We start from the raw sequence: 21,222 nt of genomic DNA on the forward strand, positions 1-21,222 counted from the left end.
TGTGTGAGTGTAAATGGTTTATCCTGAAGCAGGATATAAGGGTTCTAAGAATACACCCATACCACCAACCTAGGAAGCTCTGTGCTCAACTGCAGCATGCGATACACACATTCTACCGGTGTTACCCTGTCAAAGACTGGAGTGTGTGTGTGTGTGTGTGTGTGTGTGTGTGTGTGTGTGTGTGTGTGTGTGTGTGTGTGTGTGTGTGTGTGTGAAAATGTAAGTGCATGTGCATGTGCATTATTGTATTTTAGTTCCTTTTCTCCCTGCTCATGACATGTTGATGTTCTGGCATCCTGTGTGGTTGGTTTGAAGCTGTCATTGTACTGACAGGGAGACTCTGACTTGCCAGTCACACAGCAGTAGCGGAGGCCAGGTGGACTGTCAGGGGAATTCAGGAATACCAAATTGATAGTCAGTGTGTCTCCACTTAGCCTAGTTTCTTTTCTTTGGATTTGCATGGAAATAGCTGAACTTGAGCCATGTGTCGATATGCACAGCAAGGGTCTGAGAAAAGGTCTGAGACGATAAATTTGGTGGGAGAGTTTTTGGCAACTTTTTTCTCAGAGCAGTAAGGCTCTGTGTTTAGTTACAATGTAGTGATCTTACAGTTGTCAGCTTTTTAGTTCTTTGGCAAATTATACAGAATAGTTACATCAATGCGAGATTATAAATATGGTAGTTTGTTATTGTATTGTCATTTTTTCAAGAAGTAAGAGAAAACTAGATGTTGAGTTTATGTATATATACAACTCTTTGTAAGCATGTCCTGTGTGTATATCTGTAGGCATGTGCCCATGTATATCTGCATGTGTGTGCTCAGTAGTCTCCTACCAAGTGGCAGTTATCAGTGGGCTACACAGTAGAACATCAGACCAGAGCAGAGGCAATTGGACAATCGAGTAGATGTACAAAAATAAGTCAACCTCAAGAAAGAAAGAATGTGCAGATGCTTTCAAATGTCCATGTGTGAAGCCACAAGCTCTTCTGTGGCTCTGGGAAGCCAATGTGAAACCAGTGGTGTAATTGCCTAATGCTTGTGTAATAAGAGGCACATTACAACCCCAGGAGGGCCAACCAGACTTGAAAGAACCAGAGGCTGGCACTAAAGTGGGCTCAGAACTGTCTTGCTCCTCCTGGTCTTTACCAGTTTGTACTCAGCCCTGCTCAATACCAAATAGCTTATTTAATGTACAGTATATTATCAACTCTTATAAATGTGGTTGATAAGTCTCCTCTACGTTCGGTGTTGTTCCGCCACTTTTATACCATCTTGCTTAACACACAAATATTCTTCTTAAATAAATAAATGCAATATGTGGAAATTGAATATCCTCTGTTATGTTTTTGTGGTCTTGAGGCAGTCACATCTTAGCAATCCTTACTAATGCATCTATAACTGTGTGACTTTCTATGTAGTTTGAGTATCATGCTCCAGGTTGATCCCAGCCCATATTTTTGTCAAGATTTTCGTGCTATTTTGAATCTCTGTATGACATAAGTGAACTGAATGTAGAACAGATCTTTCCCTTTCCCGTTTATTAAATCAAACACGGTAGTTTAGTTGCCTAAGGCGACTCTCCACACAGTAAGTATTCTGTTAAACTCACAACAGCTTTTATCCATGGGATCAAGATTAGCAGGCTGGCAGGTACATGTAGTGTGAGGCTGAAGCTTTGCAACAGAGTGCAGTGTGTGTGTGTGTTTCTGTGTGTGCGTAAATGTCAGTCATGTTACTTCAGCTGCAGGTTTGAGAGAACCACAGAGGGAGTTGTGGAGCCACCGTGTAGACAACTCTACTGTGGTGGTCCCCTTTCTACTCTCCATAACTTACCACACACATACAAACACACACACAACAGCCCTCCAATCAGCACCCCACCCCTGTCACTTTATCATTGCACGCATGCAGGGCTCTAGTTATGCATATGTAACCGGGGCAAAAATTATTAACTTGAGCAAATATGCTTTGCTCCATATATTTATGCTGAAATGAAATGTCTAACTGTTGGCAAGACTTCCCTCCATTCCTCAGTAATGACGAGGAGCCAGTGTTTAAAGCATCATTGTTCCCCCCTTGATATTTTCCATCTCCTCTTCTAACAACTGAGAACGCATTTGAAGAGCTTTGAAAGGAGTTATTTTTTTAAGGCCTCACATTATGTGTAGCCTGGTAATGGACTGATATTATTAGCATTTTAAAGCCACATAAGGAGCAGAAGGCTGGTTTGAAGGCTGAGGGAGAGATCCAGCTGACAGACACATGTTAGACAGGCAGCACAGAGAGACAAGAGGCTCACACTTCACAACCTGACATGTCACACTCAGCATACAAACGTTCTCTCTCTCACACACACACACACACACACACACACACACACACAGTGCAAACAGTATAATTACAAACACTTACACTAATGCACATCACACAGGTGTTTTCAACCACACACAAACCTCACCGTGCTGTCTGTCATTTCTGTGTATATGTGTGAGACATATATAAGTAGAATTGCAAATATTTAACCTGTCTCTAGTTTATGTCACCTTCCTTGCCTGTCGTCAATGCAGAATATTGTATCCCAGCCACATGAAGCCAACTAAGAACATTAGAGAGCTGATATATAGAATTTCAGGTTATTTATTATTTTTACAGTACCATACAGGAATCCTACCTTTTGAAAGACTTATAGAGATACTGATGGAAGTGAGCTGATATATGCAAAGTGTTCACTTGGAGAATAGATTATGTATTTTTTCCCCTTGTAGCATTTTCTGCCGTGCATCATTAAACCCTTCCAAACACTATGTTCTGCCATTCTTCCTCCTCTCCACCCAACCTTAATTGGGTTAAACTTACTTTGTATTACTTCCCTTTCTGTACATGGTTCAGTCTTCATTTATCCTAAAATCCATCTCTCCTATTCCCCTCCACCCAGCCCATTAGTGCTAAGTCATCTCACGGGATGTTGTAGAGGTTTTCCTACCTTCTCTTGGCTTCTTCCCCTTCCCCTTACTCTCTCCCTTCTTCTCTGCCCTGTTCTCCCTCCCGTGTTTTGCAGAATTTCCTCTGTTCTCCCCCTAATCCTGTTTCTCCCCATGTCCTTATCCCCCCTGTCCGTCCCCTAATCTCCCTCTTCTCTGCAGGATGTTGTTGAACATTTTCTACATGTGCCCTCTTCTGTTCTTCACCTCCCACTCTATTTGGTCTCCTCGTTGCTCCGTCTCGTTTTTCTCTCTGGTCAGCTCACAGGATGCTGTAGAGCATTTCCTGCCACCAGGGCTACAGGAAAGAGGCCGAGCACAACCCCGTTTGATGTGCCATCTCCTCTAATTCTTTACACCTGGACTGTTCTCTGTAGAGATTTTCTACTCAACAGAAGCACTACTCAGTCCCTTGTTCTCCCCCTTCCTTCCTTCCTTCCTTCCTTTCTTCCTTCCTACAGCATCCTTTACTCAATTTCTCAATCTCACCCTCTAGCCTCTTGCTTCACTACATGCTTTTCTGTTCAATGTGCTTTTAAGACTTCTACAGGGGGTAGAAACTCCATTCCACAGAGGCACAGAGGGCTGACGTGTTAGCGTCATGTCTTTCTCATCTCTCAGTTCCTTCTAATAAAAACAAGGCCCAGTTCGGTCTCCAGCTCAACACAGACGTGACTGAAGCTCTGTTTTGCATGTTTTTGATTTTTAATTCCCCTCCTGCTACTTCTTTTATTATTTTGTCCCTTTTTTCTATCCTTTTGTTTCTCTTTGTTTTTTCCCATTAAAGGTTCTCAGTGCCTGCAGCTGTTTGGATGGCGGCATGGTGGTCAGAAGTTTTGGCATTGTGTTGTTTGAATGCCATATTTTCACAGTACTGCCTGTTTAGAGTTGTGGTTTGTCAGGAGCCTGGCCTGCAGGGGCCACTTCCTCCCCACTGTTCTGGAGTCACTGTACCAAAACACTGACTGGCAAGAGAGGAGAGGGGAGAAAAAAGAATAAGAATTTAGGAGAGGGAGAACAAGGTGAAGGAGGATACTAAAAGAGTAGAAAATGATTGCAGAAGTAATGTGAAGATGATGTATAAGCAAGCTACAACAAAAGAGAGAACGGAAAGCAAGGAGCACAGGTGAGGTGTTGCAGCAGGAAACTATTTATGGAGGTTGTCTTCCACAGGAACACGCCTCTTTTAATTTCTCTATCATTATCTCTCATTGAATGTTTTTATGTTTTATGCACTGTTCCTTAATGACAACAATTCAGTATTTCTATTCATTCAGTGTCTCACACATCAGTTTTCCTCTTCTCTGTCACTTTCCATGACTTCCATCTCCCTTAGCTTCTCTCTCCCTTTTGTGGTTCTCACATTCTGCATGGTTTTTCCTCCTTATTGGATCAAGGTGCAATGCCAGCAAACACAGAAACAACAAGGCTCAGGCTGATTCTTAGAGAACACTGTCATTGCACATGTTCAGTATGACAGGCTCCAGATGAAGCTGATTGAATGCAGCCTTTATTCTAACTCTCACCTCCTGTAGGTCTCTGAGATGTAGCCATTTCAGCAACCTGTTGAGGGCGTTCCAATTACACCAAATCTCTTACCATTATCATTATTATTCCTAATCTCTTCAGCCAGTTTCTTTCTCCTATATCTCTTTCACACTATATTTCCATACAGGAGACAGGATACAGTGAGGAGAACTTTGACCTCATTTAACCCACAGAAGTTGGATCATTTGACTTTCAAATTAAACTGTGGGATTGGTGTGATGACATGCAAATATACTAGATGACACTGCTTGACACAACAGAAATCAGCCAGAGAACATAACAGTCACAGCTATTATGGATAGTGATTTGTGTTGACATGTTTCCTGATCCTTTTAAGTGGATGGATTAGAACACTCTGTAGGGTTTACTTGCATCTCTGTAGTAGATTTTTCTTTTTAATCATGCAGGATGTGCTAGAGTGGCAGCCCCATATCGATCAAATATCAACGAGTAAGGAGAAAATTAGTCAGATAGACCGTTTTCAGGGAAGGCATTTTGACATGTCACAGTAGAATAATAGAAATATTAAATAGTAAATAATTAAATAAATAGCAGTAGAAAATAACAGGTGTAAATAATTAATAATGGCTCACTGTCACACTGTCATGGCTTACTCGAACACCTGTGCTTTTCCTACTAAGTCAAAATGTCTGCCATGAAAAAGGCCTATAGAGCTTTAAGCTGTTTTTTGTATCACTTCATTAGGCAATTGTTTGGCCCAACTTTCTACTTAAATCATTTATCTTCAGTTTACATTTTCAGGAGCTAAGTTACATTCATCTCAGTCTATTAACCTCCCTCCTTTACTTCTACTGCCTTTGTGCTACATTTTCTTTCTTGTTGATTTTAAATGTAGTTGCAGTCCTTTCTTTCAGTCCCTCTCCCATCCCGTTTCTGTACCTTTTCTCCACTCTTCCCTCCCTCTCCCTCCCCAAATCAACAGCATCACTAGTGGAATTAGGTAAGCACGGGAGTTCACTCCCCCCATGTTATTTCTTCAGTTAGAGGGGAGAAAGGGGGAAATCTCCCATACAGAAATGTCACTTTGTATAAATACACTCAGTGGTTTGGATGAATGCGAGATCCGCTTCAGAATTATAAACACTGGCTCTGCAGTCATTTACAAAGGAGGAAGAATTAGCTGGTGTAGGAAGCATGTGTGCCCCAGATTATTGTAATTATTTTATGCTGTTTTTCCTTGCTGACATAAAAGTATTTGGACACTATCTCATGAGAAAGTGGTTGTAGTCCTCTAGTCTTGGGCTGCACCAGGAACTTGTAAGCTGCTCTCATATTCTCAAAGTCCGACCTGTCTCTCCTCAAAGCTTGTGATTTAGACATAAGTTTTTAATTCCATTATGTGGGAGCTTCCAGCAGCAAGTCTTTGTATTTTGTTTCATTCTGCCTTTTGTTTGCTGGAAGGAAATTTGAATTAGAACAAAATGTTGTTTAAGGTCAAGGCAAACGTCAACGAGAAGGACCTACTGTTTTAGCTATCCGATTACATGTTTGTTCAGCCTGTCTGCTAAACCTGTAGCATACGTTAACCTAATCAAATATGGCCATCATTTCCCTGACTTTGTTTAGGAACATTTTCATTCTTTATCCGAAGAAGGATAAGGCCTTGATATGTAATCTCGTTGTTTTAAACATTTGTCAGAATTCAATAATTGCAGTAAACAATGTGTAATCAACTTCAAAGTGCTCTGCCAAAGACCCTCATTTTCACAGATAAAAATGAGCATCTTCAAAAATACACACAACGCGCCTTTGTGTACACTAATGTGAACCAGCTTGGCAATACTGAACCGCTTAATCAATATCAAGTGGAAAAAACAGTAGTGGTTCATGCTGTTGGATCCATAAAGTGGGCCTAATTTTACAGCTCCATAAAACACCCTCCTTGCCGGAGCATGAATTGAACAATTTATGTGCAGGAGTAAATCACAAGGAATGCTCTGAAAACTGTAACCATCTTGGTTTGAGACTCATATCATAGAGTGAATGTATATTGCATATGCCTGTGCATGTGAGTGTTGTGTTTTAATGCATAATGCATTTCCAGCTTTGCCATAGATTTTTTTGTGTTTACGTGTGCTTCAGTGCCTGTTTGTCCTGATAGTGTGTAGTTATGGTCTTGAAGACTCCAGAGTATTTCTACTCAACAGTTATAAGTTACAAGATTTGGGAATGATACACCACTGCTCCATGTATTTTCTGGCAATCTGGACAGCATGTCTGATACAACATGTGAAGTGCAGCTGTACAAGTATTGCTCTCGCTGTATCATCAATTATCGTCAATCTACTTGAAACTGCATCAGCTGGAATAAATTGTTTTGGTCCTGGGTGATTCTGACTCCTTTATGTTTCAAAAGAGGTTTGATTCATTTCAGGCTTTGTCAATCAGACCAGTGAACACGCTGAGTTCCTTGCCAGAGACCAGGGACAGATCTGGATCTGGAATCTTCCTCCAGCAAAAGGATCATTTTCCTTTAATTAGTGTAAAAGTAGCATTGAGGTATGTGCCTGTTCTACTTTAGCTTGATGAAAATGACTGCATATGAGGGCAAGCCAGATCCTTGGCTACTCCTGCCATGTTCCCTACTGCAGCCAGTTATGAATAATCTATTCCACGCATGTGTTTAGCGATTAATTAAAGATAAGACCTCTCAAATTAAAATGGCGGTGGGATTACATCATTGTGAAATTGCTTGGTGGGGACACAAATCTGGTTTCAATCTGAGGTCTGAGGAAGTCAGCGAGGCATTCCGTTCACACCTCTGCATCAGGGACCCACTGCTAAAACTCTGCCTGACATGTTTTATAAAAGCAGCATTATATCCATTTTCAGAGCAGGGAGGAAGCATCAAATCTGTTACTGCTAACAGAGGAAGTGATTTCACAAGCACTGGCCCACTCAATTTTATGGGAAAAATGGTAGCTTTGTCCTGCATACACACACACACACACACACACACACACACACACACACACACACACACAAATGACTCGTAGTAATTCTCAGCAGCAACTTCAATTGCATATATTGTTAAGGAAGCTCTAAGAAGGAATGATGCGTGCACACAGATGCACACACAAACCTATCAGCCATTTTCAGCAGCAGTCACTACTTCAGTTGTTCACAAATGAGGATCCTAGGTGCCTTTTTCAGTAGATCCATTGCAGATGTACCTACTGTATGAAGGAATCCAGTGAGAAGTCAGTGCCCTTAAAAAAGCCAGTGAATTACTGTCCCTGTTACCCAGGAATGTTCCGTGCTTAGAGCTACATGCAAGCAGAAGCACGAGAAGAGCGCAGTTAAGGCTAAACAGACCAGGCAAAGTGTGTGTGTGCGTGTGTGTGTGTATACACAGAAGCAGTGGAGATGAGGACAACATCTGTGCATTTCAATAAATGGCCCTTGCAATGCTATTAGCAGGGACAAACTGCAGAGTACTTCAGACTGAAATGTAAGTTTGGAGTTGCGTCAACATTCTGACTGATGTACAGCCAAGGATATGTGATATTATACAGCTTTAAAAATACTTTCTTGTTTTAATGTGTTAAGAAATGAGTAAATGTCCACTATGTGATTGTAGCAAATTGTATGTTTTTAGTGTACAGTGAATCATGGAGTATGATGAAAGATTAGCAGTTTAATTTGTATAGTCACACGTGTGAATTCTACAAAATACACATCCTCCGAAGCCAAATGAAATATCTGCTCAGTCTTCACTCATGGTTTCTTTGCAACATGGAGCTCTGATGCAAGAAGCAGATTTTGAATTAGTGCATGATGATCCTATAAATTTCACCGGCCAGACTGACAACAGATCATGGTGAGCACATGTTAGCCAGTGTCTTCAAAGCAACACGCCTAATACCAACTGTGTTTATAACAATATAACTTCTCTGACATGTAAAATGCATGGGAGATAAATGACTCCTGTAATTAAGATAAGTTGAAATCAAAGTGCAAATCCTGACTTTTGTCATACACCATGTCATTGTAAACAGTGGGCCTTCTTCTGTAGCGCTTCTTCTCAACTCCTTACTATCATGTACCATTGTCACGACGGTAGTATGAGCTCGAGCTAAGCCATGCTTGTATTGTATATAGAAGTAATAGTTTCCCCCTAAGATCTTGTGTAAATATGATATAATTGGTCGAGTATGAGTGTCTTTAAAGTGCAATCAGCCTAATGAATAACAGGCTTCTGTTGGGAGCAGCAGTGGAGATGAGTAATGCTGTTGGAAGAATAGATTATTGAGTTTTTGTCATGGGAATTCGTCAGTACATCAAAGCCAAGACACAATGCAGGAAAGCGGCAATTTATGTTTATTGCAAATTGTGCCAGTGAGAAAAAAACAGCTATAGATTGGAATTGTTGTATTTGGCTTAAAACACCCACAAGTAAGTACTTTGTTATTGCCAAGTGTGACAAATTTGGAGCATTGTTGCAGCTTTGTTGTCTTGGATATTTTGTTGTTTTTGTGACTGTGTTTGACTCCTGTTGAAAAAGCTCCAGTCATCAAAAATCATTTTAGTAGCAGCGGTATAAAAAATCCCTGAGTGACTGGGTCTTATATTCTGCTGACTCGCCATGTTCCACGACATCATTTTCCCCTCTCACTCCGAGGGCTGCTCAGCGTTCTAATTCAGAGCCTTAATTACCATAATTGGTAGATGCAAATTAACAGCAATTGGACTTGACTGGGGTCATAAATCCACAGCTCAGAACTTGCAGAATTTCTGGCAATTCAGAGCGGACCACCGTAGGCAGGGGTGCTTAACTTACTAAGTAATTGCAAGTTTCATGAATCATAATGCTTATGAATTCCCCCTCGGCACACACACAGGCCCAGTGGGACTCCGCTTTAAGCCACTGGGAGTCATAGCAAGCAGATTGAGAAGCCACTGTGCAGCTTTGGCTTCTACACAATAGAATACCGTGGAGGAGCTGCTGGGTGCTAATGGTGTTCGGCTAATAACATTTGGAGCGACAGAGAAAGAATATCAAAACCTTAATTGAACACTTTCTTTTTTAGAATTTATGGATGAGTGATACTATTTATGCTGGTCTCACAAAAACTCTTTGCCTTTTGGATGTTACTTTTGCATTTGAACCAAGTGGAGACCCCACCACAAAATTAAAAGACACAGCAAGACATGCGCCGTTAGTGCTTCACGTAGCATGTGCTCTTTCAGTTCAGATACACAGTAGTTGGGGTCTGCTCAAAACAAAGAGCACGGAACACTCATGAATTATAGCACATCAGTGTACAAACCTAATTTAGCTTGACTTGGCTGAGTTAAGCCTGAGATCTCAATGAAATTTCTACTCAGTATGTATGTTCTACCAGGAGAGCAGAAGCAAGAGGGCCCCATCTCTCTTAAAAACACACTTACAGGCATATGCACACACACACTTCCATACACTCCTGCCTCTGTTGAACGTGTAAGCAGACATGGATTGCATGTGATTGTTGGGGAAATGGAGTGAAAAACAGGTCTGGGGTTGTGGGTTCAGGTTGCGGGTTTCAGAGTGACGAGATCCAGAAGCCAGCAGCGCTTGGTATTACCCTGGTGCTTCCTGCTCCACTGGCCTGGGGCAGGGGATGGGGATGGGGGGGATGGATGGAGCTTGAGAGAGGAAGGTGGGAGGCCATTTAAAGCCAAGGGCCATGATACACCCTGCCCCACAGGATACCTTCGGCAAGAGGCTTTAACACAGCCCACTGCTCCCACACTCCTACCATCGGGCCCTGAGCCTCAACCAAATCCCACTGTGGTTTGTTTTACAACCTTGAACCACGGTTAGCCTTCAAAACCATAGCATAGTAATCAGGCTCTCACTTATTCACCCATTGGCTCTGTTCAACATGATTCTGTGTCCGTGTAACACTCTTTAAATGTATTTCACTCTTCACTTATTTTTCTTACAATTCATTCTCTCCTATCGTGCAAGTTCTATATTCCAAGTCTGGATGCTATTTCAAAGTTGTGTGTGGCAGCAAAGTCAATCCTTTACTGGTTACACCTCATGCCTCCATGGCATGCAGCAGCAGTGTGTGTCTGCATGAGCTCATTTGCTGTTTATCAGCATGTACATGTGCATTAGCTAATGTGTGTGTTAACTGGTGTGTTATGCATGTGCCCAGAAGGTTCCTCCTTGAATCCTATTACCATTTCAGCACACAATCCCAAATCTGCTACATGTTAAGCACTCAGTCCTCCCACACGTCTACTTAATAACACAAATCATGATTGATGCTCTGCCCAGCACATGCATAGACCCAAAGAATGCTAAACAGAGGAACATAACTTGCAATTAATTGCCCATTTGTAAATTTGTCTGCGTATCTTCTGTTCAAAGGAATTTGGAACATCATTTTTTTTCTCTGTGATGAAGTACCAGTAAATCGCTCTTTCCAAGTCCTGCATTCTAGATACATAACACTGCCATGCCTTAACTATTTTGTCTGCTGTTTCCCACTGGAGGGCTTGAATTGGATGGAGGCTTTGACTTTGAGCCATAATAATGTTGGATAGAAGCCCTCATATTTCAGCTCTGATGCGAAATCGGCCCAGTGGCTTTTCAGACTCAAATTGGGTTTAAATTGTGTCAGAAGAGGGAGAAATGTTTTTTAAAATAATAGCCATGAATGCCATGAAACCGAGCGTTCTTACTGCAGAGCTTTTGATCCGTTTTTATAAATAGCAGAATTTTGTCGTAAAAAATAATGTTTCTGTGGTCTTTTCCTGCAATTAAAATAAGGTTGGCTCAGGAACAAGGGCAAAACTAAGTACTTGTGTTTGAGAAAAATTTCTCTCCCGCTCTCCCTTCCCTCCCTCCCTGCCTTCCTCATCTGCAAAAGCATGTCATTTATGACTTGTTATTTTCATTTTGTTCCATATTTTCCACATGGTAGTGGCAGGCAGATGTCTGATAATGGCATGTGAGACCCAGCAGAAGGGTGTGTTCCACCTGCCTCGCTCTGTATGTTTTTAGTTCGTCCGTGTATATGGTGGGCAGAGTGAGTGCCTTGCTTTCCCAAGGCATTCTCTGATTCCTCTTGGCCAAGCAGTGTGGTCTTCACATGACCAATCAAATATGTCAAACCTCCAGTGTTTTCCCCCCACATGTACAACAAGAAAATCTGGCTTTAATTATTATTGCACCCCAAGGGGAACTTCCAAAATTCCTCCCCTCCTCATTTGTCAGAAATGAAGCTCTCTCGTTTCCTGCGATTGGCTGAAATATGTCTTTTGATATTAAATCACACCGGTTTCCACTGGCTGCATGACCAAGACAAATGTTTATCATATTTATTTATGTCACTGGAGATGACCCTGCAGCTCAGCAATGCAGAGACTTGGCTGCAGACTCCCATGTAATGTTGATTATGAGTAAGAGAGTCTCCTAAATAAGCTGAGGTTAAAAGATAATTTGGAAAGCATATGAGGTAACAGTGGTTTGTTTAATGTGAAAAATACAGTTTGGGGCTGGGGAGGGTGATGGAGGTACTGTTACAAAAGCCCTAATGAATCTAGACTGACACATCCCACCCAAATCTTACAGGGCTCTTGGTTTGATTTATATTATACTCTGTTGATAAATGTGGTTCCAAATGTTGATTAAGGATCTGTTTCACTTGTTTGTATGTCAACAAATCCAGCTAAATCCAGTTATACACCTCTGATCTCCCATTGCCATTGTTTTTGTACTTGGTGCTTATTGTCATAACATCACGCTCTGGTAGAGGCCTTTCCAGTGTGGCTAAGGGAGGGAAACGCTATATGAAAATTGCCATTGACGTTGCCGAAACAAATAAAACTACTCATGCTGCCGCTACATCTGTAGCCATTTTAAGCCCTTATTTATACCATTTAAGCTCTCATTTGAATTCACCAGCACAAATAAACATATCATAACGAACCGAAAGCCCTGATGTCATATGCAGATGTTGAATTTTGATTATTCCTTTTGCCTCGTGAATTCGTCAGGATCTTGTCTCTCAAAGGCAAAATAGATGACATCACTTTTTCTTGGCACTGATGGGACAGTGTTTGCTCACTTGACTGTAGCAGTTTAACTACAGAGACAGTGCTGCCCACTCATGACATATCTCTACATCTCTTCTACCATATTACAGTTTGTGTATACTGTAGAAGTCCTGTGTTTCTGGAGACAAAAATAGAAAGAGAGAGGCAGTAAGAGCCCCAGTCTCCAGACTACTGTACCGTCCAGCCAGGGATTTAAGCAGTGTTCACTGCCAATGATAAGCTGGCATAAATCAGAACTTTATAAAAGGCTAATGATTTCACCTGAGGCCTGTGGGGTTATTTATCTGAGGCCTGACAAGTACCAGAGGCTTTGATTAAGTCATAAATCATCCTATAAGAAACTTGTGCTACTAAACCACTGAGTAGGAGTAGGCAGAGGGAAGAAAGACGTGGTTAGGGTTCTACTGGTCGAGTATAACAGACTACCTGGACAAGTACCTGACCCAATGTTGACAACAATAAATAAAAGCTATTCAGGGTTTATACATTACACCTGCTTGTTGAATGTGACTTGTGCATTATGTTGTCAGCCTGATACACTTTGTCAAAGATCTAAGTCTACTAGCCTGGGCTTCCTAGAATTATTAGGACACTACATGATTGGTAAAGTGACTCAACAAAATAGCCTTTTCCCTCTCTTCCCTCTAGACGTGCTTTGAACCTTGGCATCCTGCGTGACCCGGGTTCAGAGGTGGAGGACCGTCAGTATCAGGTAGACCTCCAGTCCATCAACATTGGAACGGCTCAGTGGGAGCAACTCAAGCCAGAGAAGGAGGGGATCAAAGGAGGTGTGTCAGCGGAGAGTGAGAGAAGCTCCCAGAACCCGGCCCTGGAGTGGAACATGGCCAGCAGGTCAGGAGACACTTCAGAATTTGCATGAAAGATTAAGGGACAAATGATGCTGTATGATTAATTCATTCAAATGTTCTGTTGTCTGTAAAATCTGGTGGAATCATTGATAACTACTTCCATCGCAAGAGAGACAGGAAAGGCAGGTGAGACAGAGGGGATGACATGCAGCAAAGGGCCTGGGCCGGACTCGAACCCGGGCCGCTGCGGTAACAATGCAGCCTTGATACGTGGTGCACGCTCTACAAGGTGAGCTGCCAAGGCGCCCAACAATAATTCTTTATTAGTAATACATATTATCTGTATAGCCAAAGCCTGATATACTAAGCTTAAGCCTCTTTGCCACTTAATTATTAAAAACACATAAAATAGCCATACTGTTTTTTTACAATGACTACAGCAAGTATAATTCACATTGCTGCTAGATTACATCGTTACACCCCTAGTCAGGTGCTGTGTGTGTGATCTGCTGTGAATGTCCCAAAATTTATCTCATCAGTCTTGATGTGGGAGCAGCATGTAGTTATTGAGTTAGCTCCCTATCATGGAGCCTCTCCATGCACAGTCATAATTACAAACCCTGTCATTTTTTTATAGACTCGGGAGCTAAAACAAGCACGAGTGTAACAGCCTGTTTGGCCCTGCATCCTTTTTTTCCACTCATGTTTTGAGAGGGAACAGGCCCAAAAATCACAGAATCACAGGCAACGAGTCCAGATTTGTTCCCTGTCAACTAAAAATAAGCCTCATGGAAGAATCCAGCGCAGAATCAACACAGGCCTGATTGAGACTGACTCGGGTCATCAGAGCATAGAGTGAGGCTGGCTGTGATACACACACCTTTCACACACAAACGCAGACACACTCAAGCACACTCCCTAATGCGCACACACACACACACACACAAATAATCATACATACTCATCATGAACACTGATATTTTTTTTACTGTATGTCTTACACACACACACACACACACACAGTCTGATAGTGTTTGGAGCCCTGCCAGCAAAACCCAGACTGCTGCTGCTGCTGGTGACACTGATGCTGAGCCCTCAGCTCTTAGACCTGCCGTAAGACCCTTTGTTGTAACAACCAGTTTGTTGCATGTCACCCCCGCTCTCTTCTCTCATTTCCTGTCAGCCCTTCTGTAAGCTATCTAATTAAAGTAAAAATGCCCAAATAATACTTGTTGATTTACCTCTTTCAGATTGAGCCAATACATCTTTTTTAGGCCGAATTAGGCTAATGTCAAGTTAAAGCTGAGGTACCGACGACAACTTTTAAAATAAGCTTTAAACTTATGTAAGATATGGACCAAGCATCAGTATAAAATTATGGCAAAAGCAATCAGCAGTCATTTTAAACAAGTTTGGTTATTTGAAGTTATTCTTGTGTTTTGTTATATGTTCACTTTATTGCAAAGTGTTTATTTCATATTTGAAGTCAACTCATATTTAAATAGAAAATACATATTTTAATAGAAAAAAAACAATGCTTTCTCCACTCCTTTTTTGGTCAGTTAAAAAATAGAAATTCTTAAATCCTATTATACATATTTCATTTCAGTCATTTAGATGATGTTTTCAGCCAGATTGACTCAGAATGAGCAAGCAAGTTGAGCTTTAGTTTTTGACATTTCAACAAGACAAAGGAGTGGACCTATGGGATGATATCTCTAACTACTAGACCCCCCTGATTTCTTTTTACTCTCCCTCTGTCTCCCCAGTAGTTTTGACCATCTATCCCAAAATCCTCCTTTGTCTTGACCTCCTTTAACCGTGGCAGCCAGGGTCTGTTGTAAAACAGTCCTTTTAAGTAGCGGACTTGGACCTCCGTTAGAGTCTTACACTCTCATTACTGAGTCTGACGAGCTCTTATGAGCAAAGGCTATTGAGGCTCAATCCACATTTTTTCTTTTTTACTCTCAATTTGTCTTTCTGTCGATGAAAACAGGGCTGCTTGGGCCCAGTGCCAAGGCCAGATTGTCTGACAGGGCAATGAGGTGAGATTTTGGGCTCACACTTTGGGCTCCAGAAGATGCTGAATGCCTTTTGAGTAGACTCAACTTTTTTTAGACGTACTATAGCTGCATGTCTGGATTTCTATTCAGAACTTGATCACAGGATGACCTAACATGTAGCTTAACAGTTATTCTTTTACTCAAAGGATTGACACACAGTATGATACTATAATGAAGGTCACTTTAGTTTGACAGCAACTTGTTGCCTATGCAGAGTGTCATCTAATAATCATCAGGTTTTAGCTTTATTTGCTCTAATTTTCATATCCTTAATAATTAAGATTCACACCAGTAAGTAAGTATGCTTTTGTGTGCTCATGCTGAGAAGCACACAGTTGTTGTTGTTGAGGTTTTTGAATTTCACCCTAACTCTCACTTTGTTTTAGCTTCCAAACAAATCATTCAAGGTGGCTGTGGTTGCCTCCTCGTTCCCCTTTCTCCTTGCCATGGCAGGAAACAGCACCAGAGGTTCTGGTGGAAAATGGGCTTTGCTATACTGCTTGTGTGCTGCACTGTATACCCCAGCCTCAGCCACCACCACAGTCAAGACATAACTGAACAAGTGATTTAGAATGTTCCAACACACTGAGGAAAGGGGAGTCAAGTTCACAGCTTTACTTGTCTTCTGCAATCACCCGCAGAAATACACCACCTCGGTTGTAACAAGTTTTGACACACACCACTTCCAAAGTTCACACCTTTCCCTCATTCCCTACATCGATCCCCCTCCCCACCCTTTCTCTCTCCAGCTTTGGACTTGTGGCATGTTCACTCTGCAGTTTATTGGGTTCAATTCCAGTAGTTGCGGATCTGCAGTGGCCTCAGTTGGCTTCCTGAGGTTTTGTGAGGAAATTCCAGCATCATGGATCCACTGACAGGATCTGTCCTCGTCACAGTGTGTAGTTGCCGGCTAGGAAAGACCCTGTGTCATGGAGCTGTGAACTCTCTCCTTCTCCCCTCCTGTCAGCCACACAGTGCAGGCCTCTCTTTTTTTGTCTGTGCCATGGATATCTCCACTTACTGTTCACACTGTGTAGCTTTGTATGAAAACAAAGTCATTCTTTCCATCTTTTGTGCTTTGCACCACACCCATTCAAAGGTGTACACACACACACACACACACACACACACACACACACACAGACACACAGAGTTCTCCGGCCTAGTCAGAGGACCCCATATTACTGGTAAACCGAGCCTCACGCCTCCTAGCCTTGCTGGTGAATGATAGCACCTGTCCCCTGCAACGAGACACTCATTGTTTCAATCTCTGTCTGAGGGGAGATTAGGCAACACCAATTGGCCTCACAGATCATTTCACCTCCGAATTAGGCCTCCCTCAAACTCTCTACGCAAAGAAATGTGTCAGAAAATAATCCCTTAAGGGCACTGGTAATGCACATTTGTGTAGCAGAAGTGAATATGATATTGGTTCTGGTTAAGTACTGTACTCTAGGCCACCTAGAAACAGGGCCTTTTATAATCCTGGCCAACTGTAAATATTGGAAGCCGTACTGCTTGATTGTTTTAATAGCAGCAGATGTGGCAATTAACACCACCTTATGAAGCCCACTTGTATATTTGTTTTACTGCTAACAAATGTTCCCACAAATATGACTTGATTGTGGGAATGAGCATTAGTGAAATGGAGAGAGTTGGTGTGAGAAGGTCTCTATTTGATCTTGTGTATACAATTAAGGGGTGTTCCCAATTGAGACTTGTCAAATAATGTCTCACTCTGTCTCTATAACCATATTAAAGCTCCCAGCTAAAATGTGTTAGACCAGAAATTTAAAAAAGCTCACTTATAGGAATATTTCACAAGTCCGGCCTGTGAGAGAAAAAGTCTCTTATTTTGAGTTCAGCTCTTCATCCTACTGGTTTGAATTTAAAAAGCCAGAGCAAGTTTGAAATGTGTGTCTGGCTGTCAGCTAAGGGCAAAACAAAAGCTCAGTTTTGAACATTTTGTGGTTTTGACTGTGTTGTGTTAAGTTGTCATTCCTAGGCAGATGGGACAGTCTTACAAATATTTTACAACTGGTAACCACAACACGTTATTAGTAAATAAAGGTTGGGGGATTTTAGTGAATAAGTGGTCCCTTATGGTTGCTGTTTGTATTTTAGTGTAATGCTAGAATCACTTCAACACCAGGACTATACGCTTTCGACTAAAATATAATTCAGTAATTAATACTTTTTAAATGATAATATCCATTAACTTACTGTAAGGTACAATATATGTATACCTGCTTGAAAGTATTTATCTCTAACTGAAGAACCTTGATTACAATAATGATCTTCAAATGTCCAAATTCATCCCATAATTTTTTTTTTTCAGTTTTTGAGAGAATATTAACAGCATAACAAGTTAGGGAACCTATCTGAAGAAGTGTCTGCTAACAGTTTGATCCTGTATGTATCTCTGTTCAGTATCAGGAGGCACCAGGAGCGGCGGGCCATCCTGACACCAATCCTGACTGACTTTTCTGTTCGGGTGACTGCTGCCCCAGCCATCATCTTCAGCAAGAATCTATCCCCTGACTGCGGACAGGCAGAAGTCAGTATTGACTCAACACAGCTTTTGATTAATCCAGCATTATATCTTTCTCTTAAAAGTAAAGAATCAAATTACAACTGTAAAAGTCATAAAATGACTATCTAGTATCTGTATTTTTAACATCTAAGTTTGTCTGCTAATTAATGACAGTAGGTCCTGAGGATGTAAGGATTTGGTTAAAGAAGGATTTTCTAAGAAATTCAGTCAGTCAGAGGTTGCATATTTTTCTTCATCTACTTTGTAGAAGTTTGTTCACTACTTACACTGACATCTTGTCCCCTTTGACCATGACCTGTTATAACCATGATTGTAACCATTACTCGCACAATCCGTTGTCCATATGAAAATAGACATTGATTATGTGAGATGTCAGAAGTATTTACGTTTTGCCTCTTAACATACAGTAACTTACTCATTAGGAATCCCTCAGCCAGTCCGCCATGTAATGGAGGCTTTTGACCCACAGAGTTCAATCCTTTCTGCTTATACAGCTGATGTTTTCTGGCACGGCTCTCTGAGATTTCCTGCTTCTTTGATGCCTCGTCCGTCCATGCTAACGTCCCCCTTGACAATGCATAACAGCTAATCCATAGCTTGCACTGACACACACACACACACACACACACTGTGATTTGTATAACTCCCTGAGATACGGAGACTCAGAGCCAGTAACAACACAAACAGGACTGAACTACGTAGTGTAGATAAATTACAACAATTTCTATAATAAAATTGATTTTCAACTAACTTCTATCTGCTTTTAACAGATTTATGCATGTTTACCCCACAAATGTAACCGCTGTCTTTATTAATTAATCATTAATGTATTTATTATAATCTACAGTCTACGATCTACATCTACAATCTACAGTCTAATTTTTCATTCACCCTGTAACATATTCTGTAACTATTATTATAACCTTATGATAATATGACCTTGTGTGATAAAATTACTGCTGCTGCTACTACTACTACTACTGTATAACTACTAACAATGATAATCATAATGATGATACACTTAATATGTTTTATGCATCTAAATGAGAAAAAACAAAAACAAATTGTGATATTAATGCTACATTGGATATTGAATAAAATATTAGCAGTCTGTTTATGTTTTTAAACAGTGGGTCAGAATAGATTGTGTTTACAAAGTGGTGGCCAAATTCCATTGTGTGTAGTTACTGTAGGTCTAGCCCATGTGTGTGGTTCGTCCCAGAGTGTTAGTGAGTGATATCCTGTTAGACGTAGCCTCCAGGCTGAGGTTTGAACTGCTGGCTGTGGGTGGGACCCTGGAGAGGACAGAGGGAAGAGGGGGATAGGGAACAACTGAGCTAAACAGTGCAAGATAGAGGGGAGATAGAAAGTAAATAGACTAAGAGAATAAAAGTTAAGAGAGCGAAGCAGTGCATGAGGTCACAAACAATCCTGCTCTTTCCTGCTCTCTCCACCCACCTCCCTCTTTTCATTTCCCCCCTGTACTATCTCCCTGATCTCTCTCTCTAGGAGGTGGTGGTGTGTGGCCACTCTCTGGAGGTAAACGTGACCAGCAGTCTGGATTTCTACCTTAGCGTTGCCCAGGTGCAGCTCCTTCAGCAGCTTCTCAGAGACAACATGTTCGGGATGGATGCTCCTGAGAAAAGTGCTGAGGTACATACTGCAGTCAACAAATACAAGTACAAATGCAAATGGCCGCGTGAATGATGACATCCACTCACCAATACGTATATATGCGTACATACTCACACACAAAGTCACATACATGTTAGACAATACATACAGGTTGTATAATAAGACTTGAAGGGCTCTATTTGGACTTCAAAGGACTTCTGATGAAAAAAGGCTAGTGATAAAATGCACTAGTTTTAATATTTCATTTGTCTCTCGATTCAGCATGTCTTTCCACTTCTTCAGTCTTTAGTTTGTCATAATTATATAATATAATAAAGCCTGGCCCTACATCACACTTTGGCCCTCAGATCACCTCTCTCTTGCTGATGATTAACGTCTTGTTAATCTTCATGAAGTACCACAGTTTGACATACATCCATTTACAAATCACTGCATGGGGCTATTCCAATTTCGCTCAAAATCACATCATGACCGTTTTCCTGATACAGTGCCCCTAACTATCACCCCTGACTGTTTTGGGTGAATTTAACACATTTAAATATTTACTCACTCAGAGCAAGGCAGTTCTCTAATGTGACCTTAGTTTACTGTGCTGTGCTCAGCTGCAGCTTTCAGGGCCCTTTCTATTGTTTACAGGACAGGGAGCTCCCAGGCGCCATTTGCCCCGTCTGACTGTTTAATAAAGCTTTCTAATGGAACACAATATAAAAATATTTACCAGCTGTGGTGAGGATGGGAGCCATAGAGGAGGGAAGGGGACAGGGGAGAGAAGAGGAGGGGGAATGGGATGAAATAAAGTGATTTTACTGGTATCTTCTCTTAAGATTCTTTACGGGAGGATGTGTGTACTGACGTGCAGTGAGTGCGTCAGATGACGACGTAAAGGCTTCTGTAAAGGCGTGTGGGTGGCTTCCCAGGGTAAATACAAAAACGCATTGAAGTACAATGATCACACTTTGTTTCTCTTACCACTACAGATGGGCTTGACAGTGCTGTAGTAACTAATAAAGACAATACAAGAAGTACCTTGTTTTTATACACGGTACATTCATAGAGCAGACTGTTGCCTGAAAGCAAACCAACATCATAAAATGAAAATGTTAAAATGGACATCTTACAGTCAATCTGTCTGTCATTTTTGTTAGTGCAACACTATCAAAGCAAATGAGAACAAGCCGTAGTGTGAAGCTTCCTGACTTCTTTATTTATTCATTTATTTAGTTATTTATACAGTTAGTCTTAAGGAGGTGCCTGCTATGCATCTGGTTTTGATTTGGGTGATCTCGGAGCCCTCACCCTTGACTTGTAATGATTCATGGCTTGATTCTGTTGAGGGGCAGCTAACGGCTGCAGAGGGTTCATCCAGGTTCAAGGCAGGATGAGAAAGTTCAGCAGCTTTTCTGGGAGGTCCTTTGGCAACAGTTTAAAAATTAGAAAATGCGGTTACCCCCCATTACTCCATTTAAGAAATGTTTAAGTTTTTTTTACCTTTATTTCTCAAGGCAATGTAAACTGAGCATCTTTTCTAGCAACAACTAGCTTCACATATACACAGTTCCAC

At 41.3% G+C, this 21,222-nt stretch overlaps 1 protein-coding gene across 14 annotated transcripts in view; it reads left to right on the top strand.

Moving 5' to 3' along the window:
• Positions 1 to 21,222, top strand: part of LOC122881231 (vacuolar protein sorting-associated protein 13B-like) — a 332,781-nt gene that overhangs the window by 196,106 nt on the left and 115,453 nt on the right. For 9 of the 14 annotated variants that reach the window (XM_044207131.1, XM_044207136.1, XM_044207126.1 and 6 more), the window contains exons 32-34: positions 13,249 to 13,452; positions 17,903 to 18,029; positions 19,536 to 19,679. In XM_044207131.1, the coding sequence (XP_044063066.1) occupies positions 13,249 to 13,452; positions 17,903 to 18,029; positions 19,536 to 19,679 (475 nt within the window). Of the gene's footprint in view, positions 1 to 13,248; positions 13,453 to 13,578; positions 13,699 to 17,902; positions 18,030 to 19,535; positions 19,680 to 21,222 lie in introns of all 14 variants that reach the window. The other 5 variants (XM_044207125.1, XM_044207121.1, XM_044207122.1 and 2 more) reach the window with 1 other exon arrangement.

The sequence above is a fragment of the Siniperca chuatsi genome, linkage group LG9 (genome assembly GCF_020085105.1).
Source record: "Siniperca chuatsi isolate FFG_IHB_CAS linkage group LG9, ASM2008510v1, whole genome shotgun sequence".
Lineage (NCBI taxonomy): Eukaryota > Metazoa > Chordata > Actinopteri > Centrarchiformes > Sinipercidae > Siniperca > Siniperca chuatsi.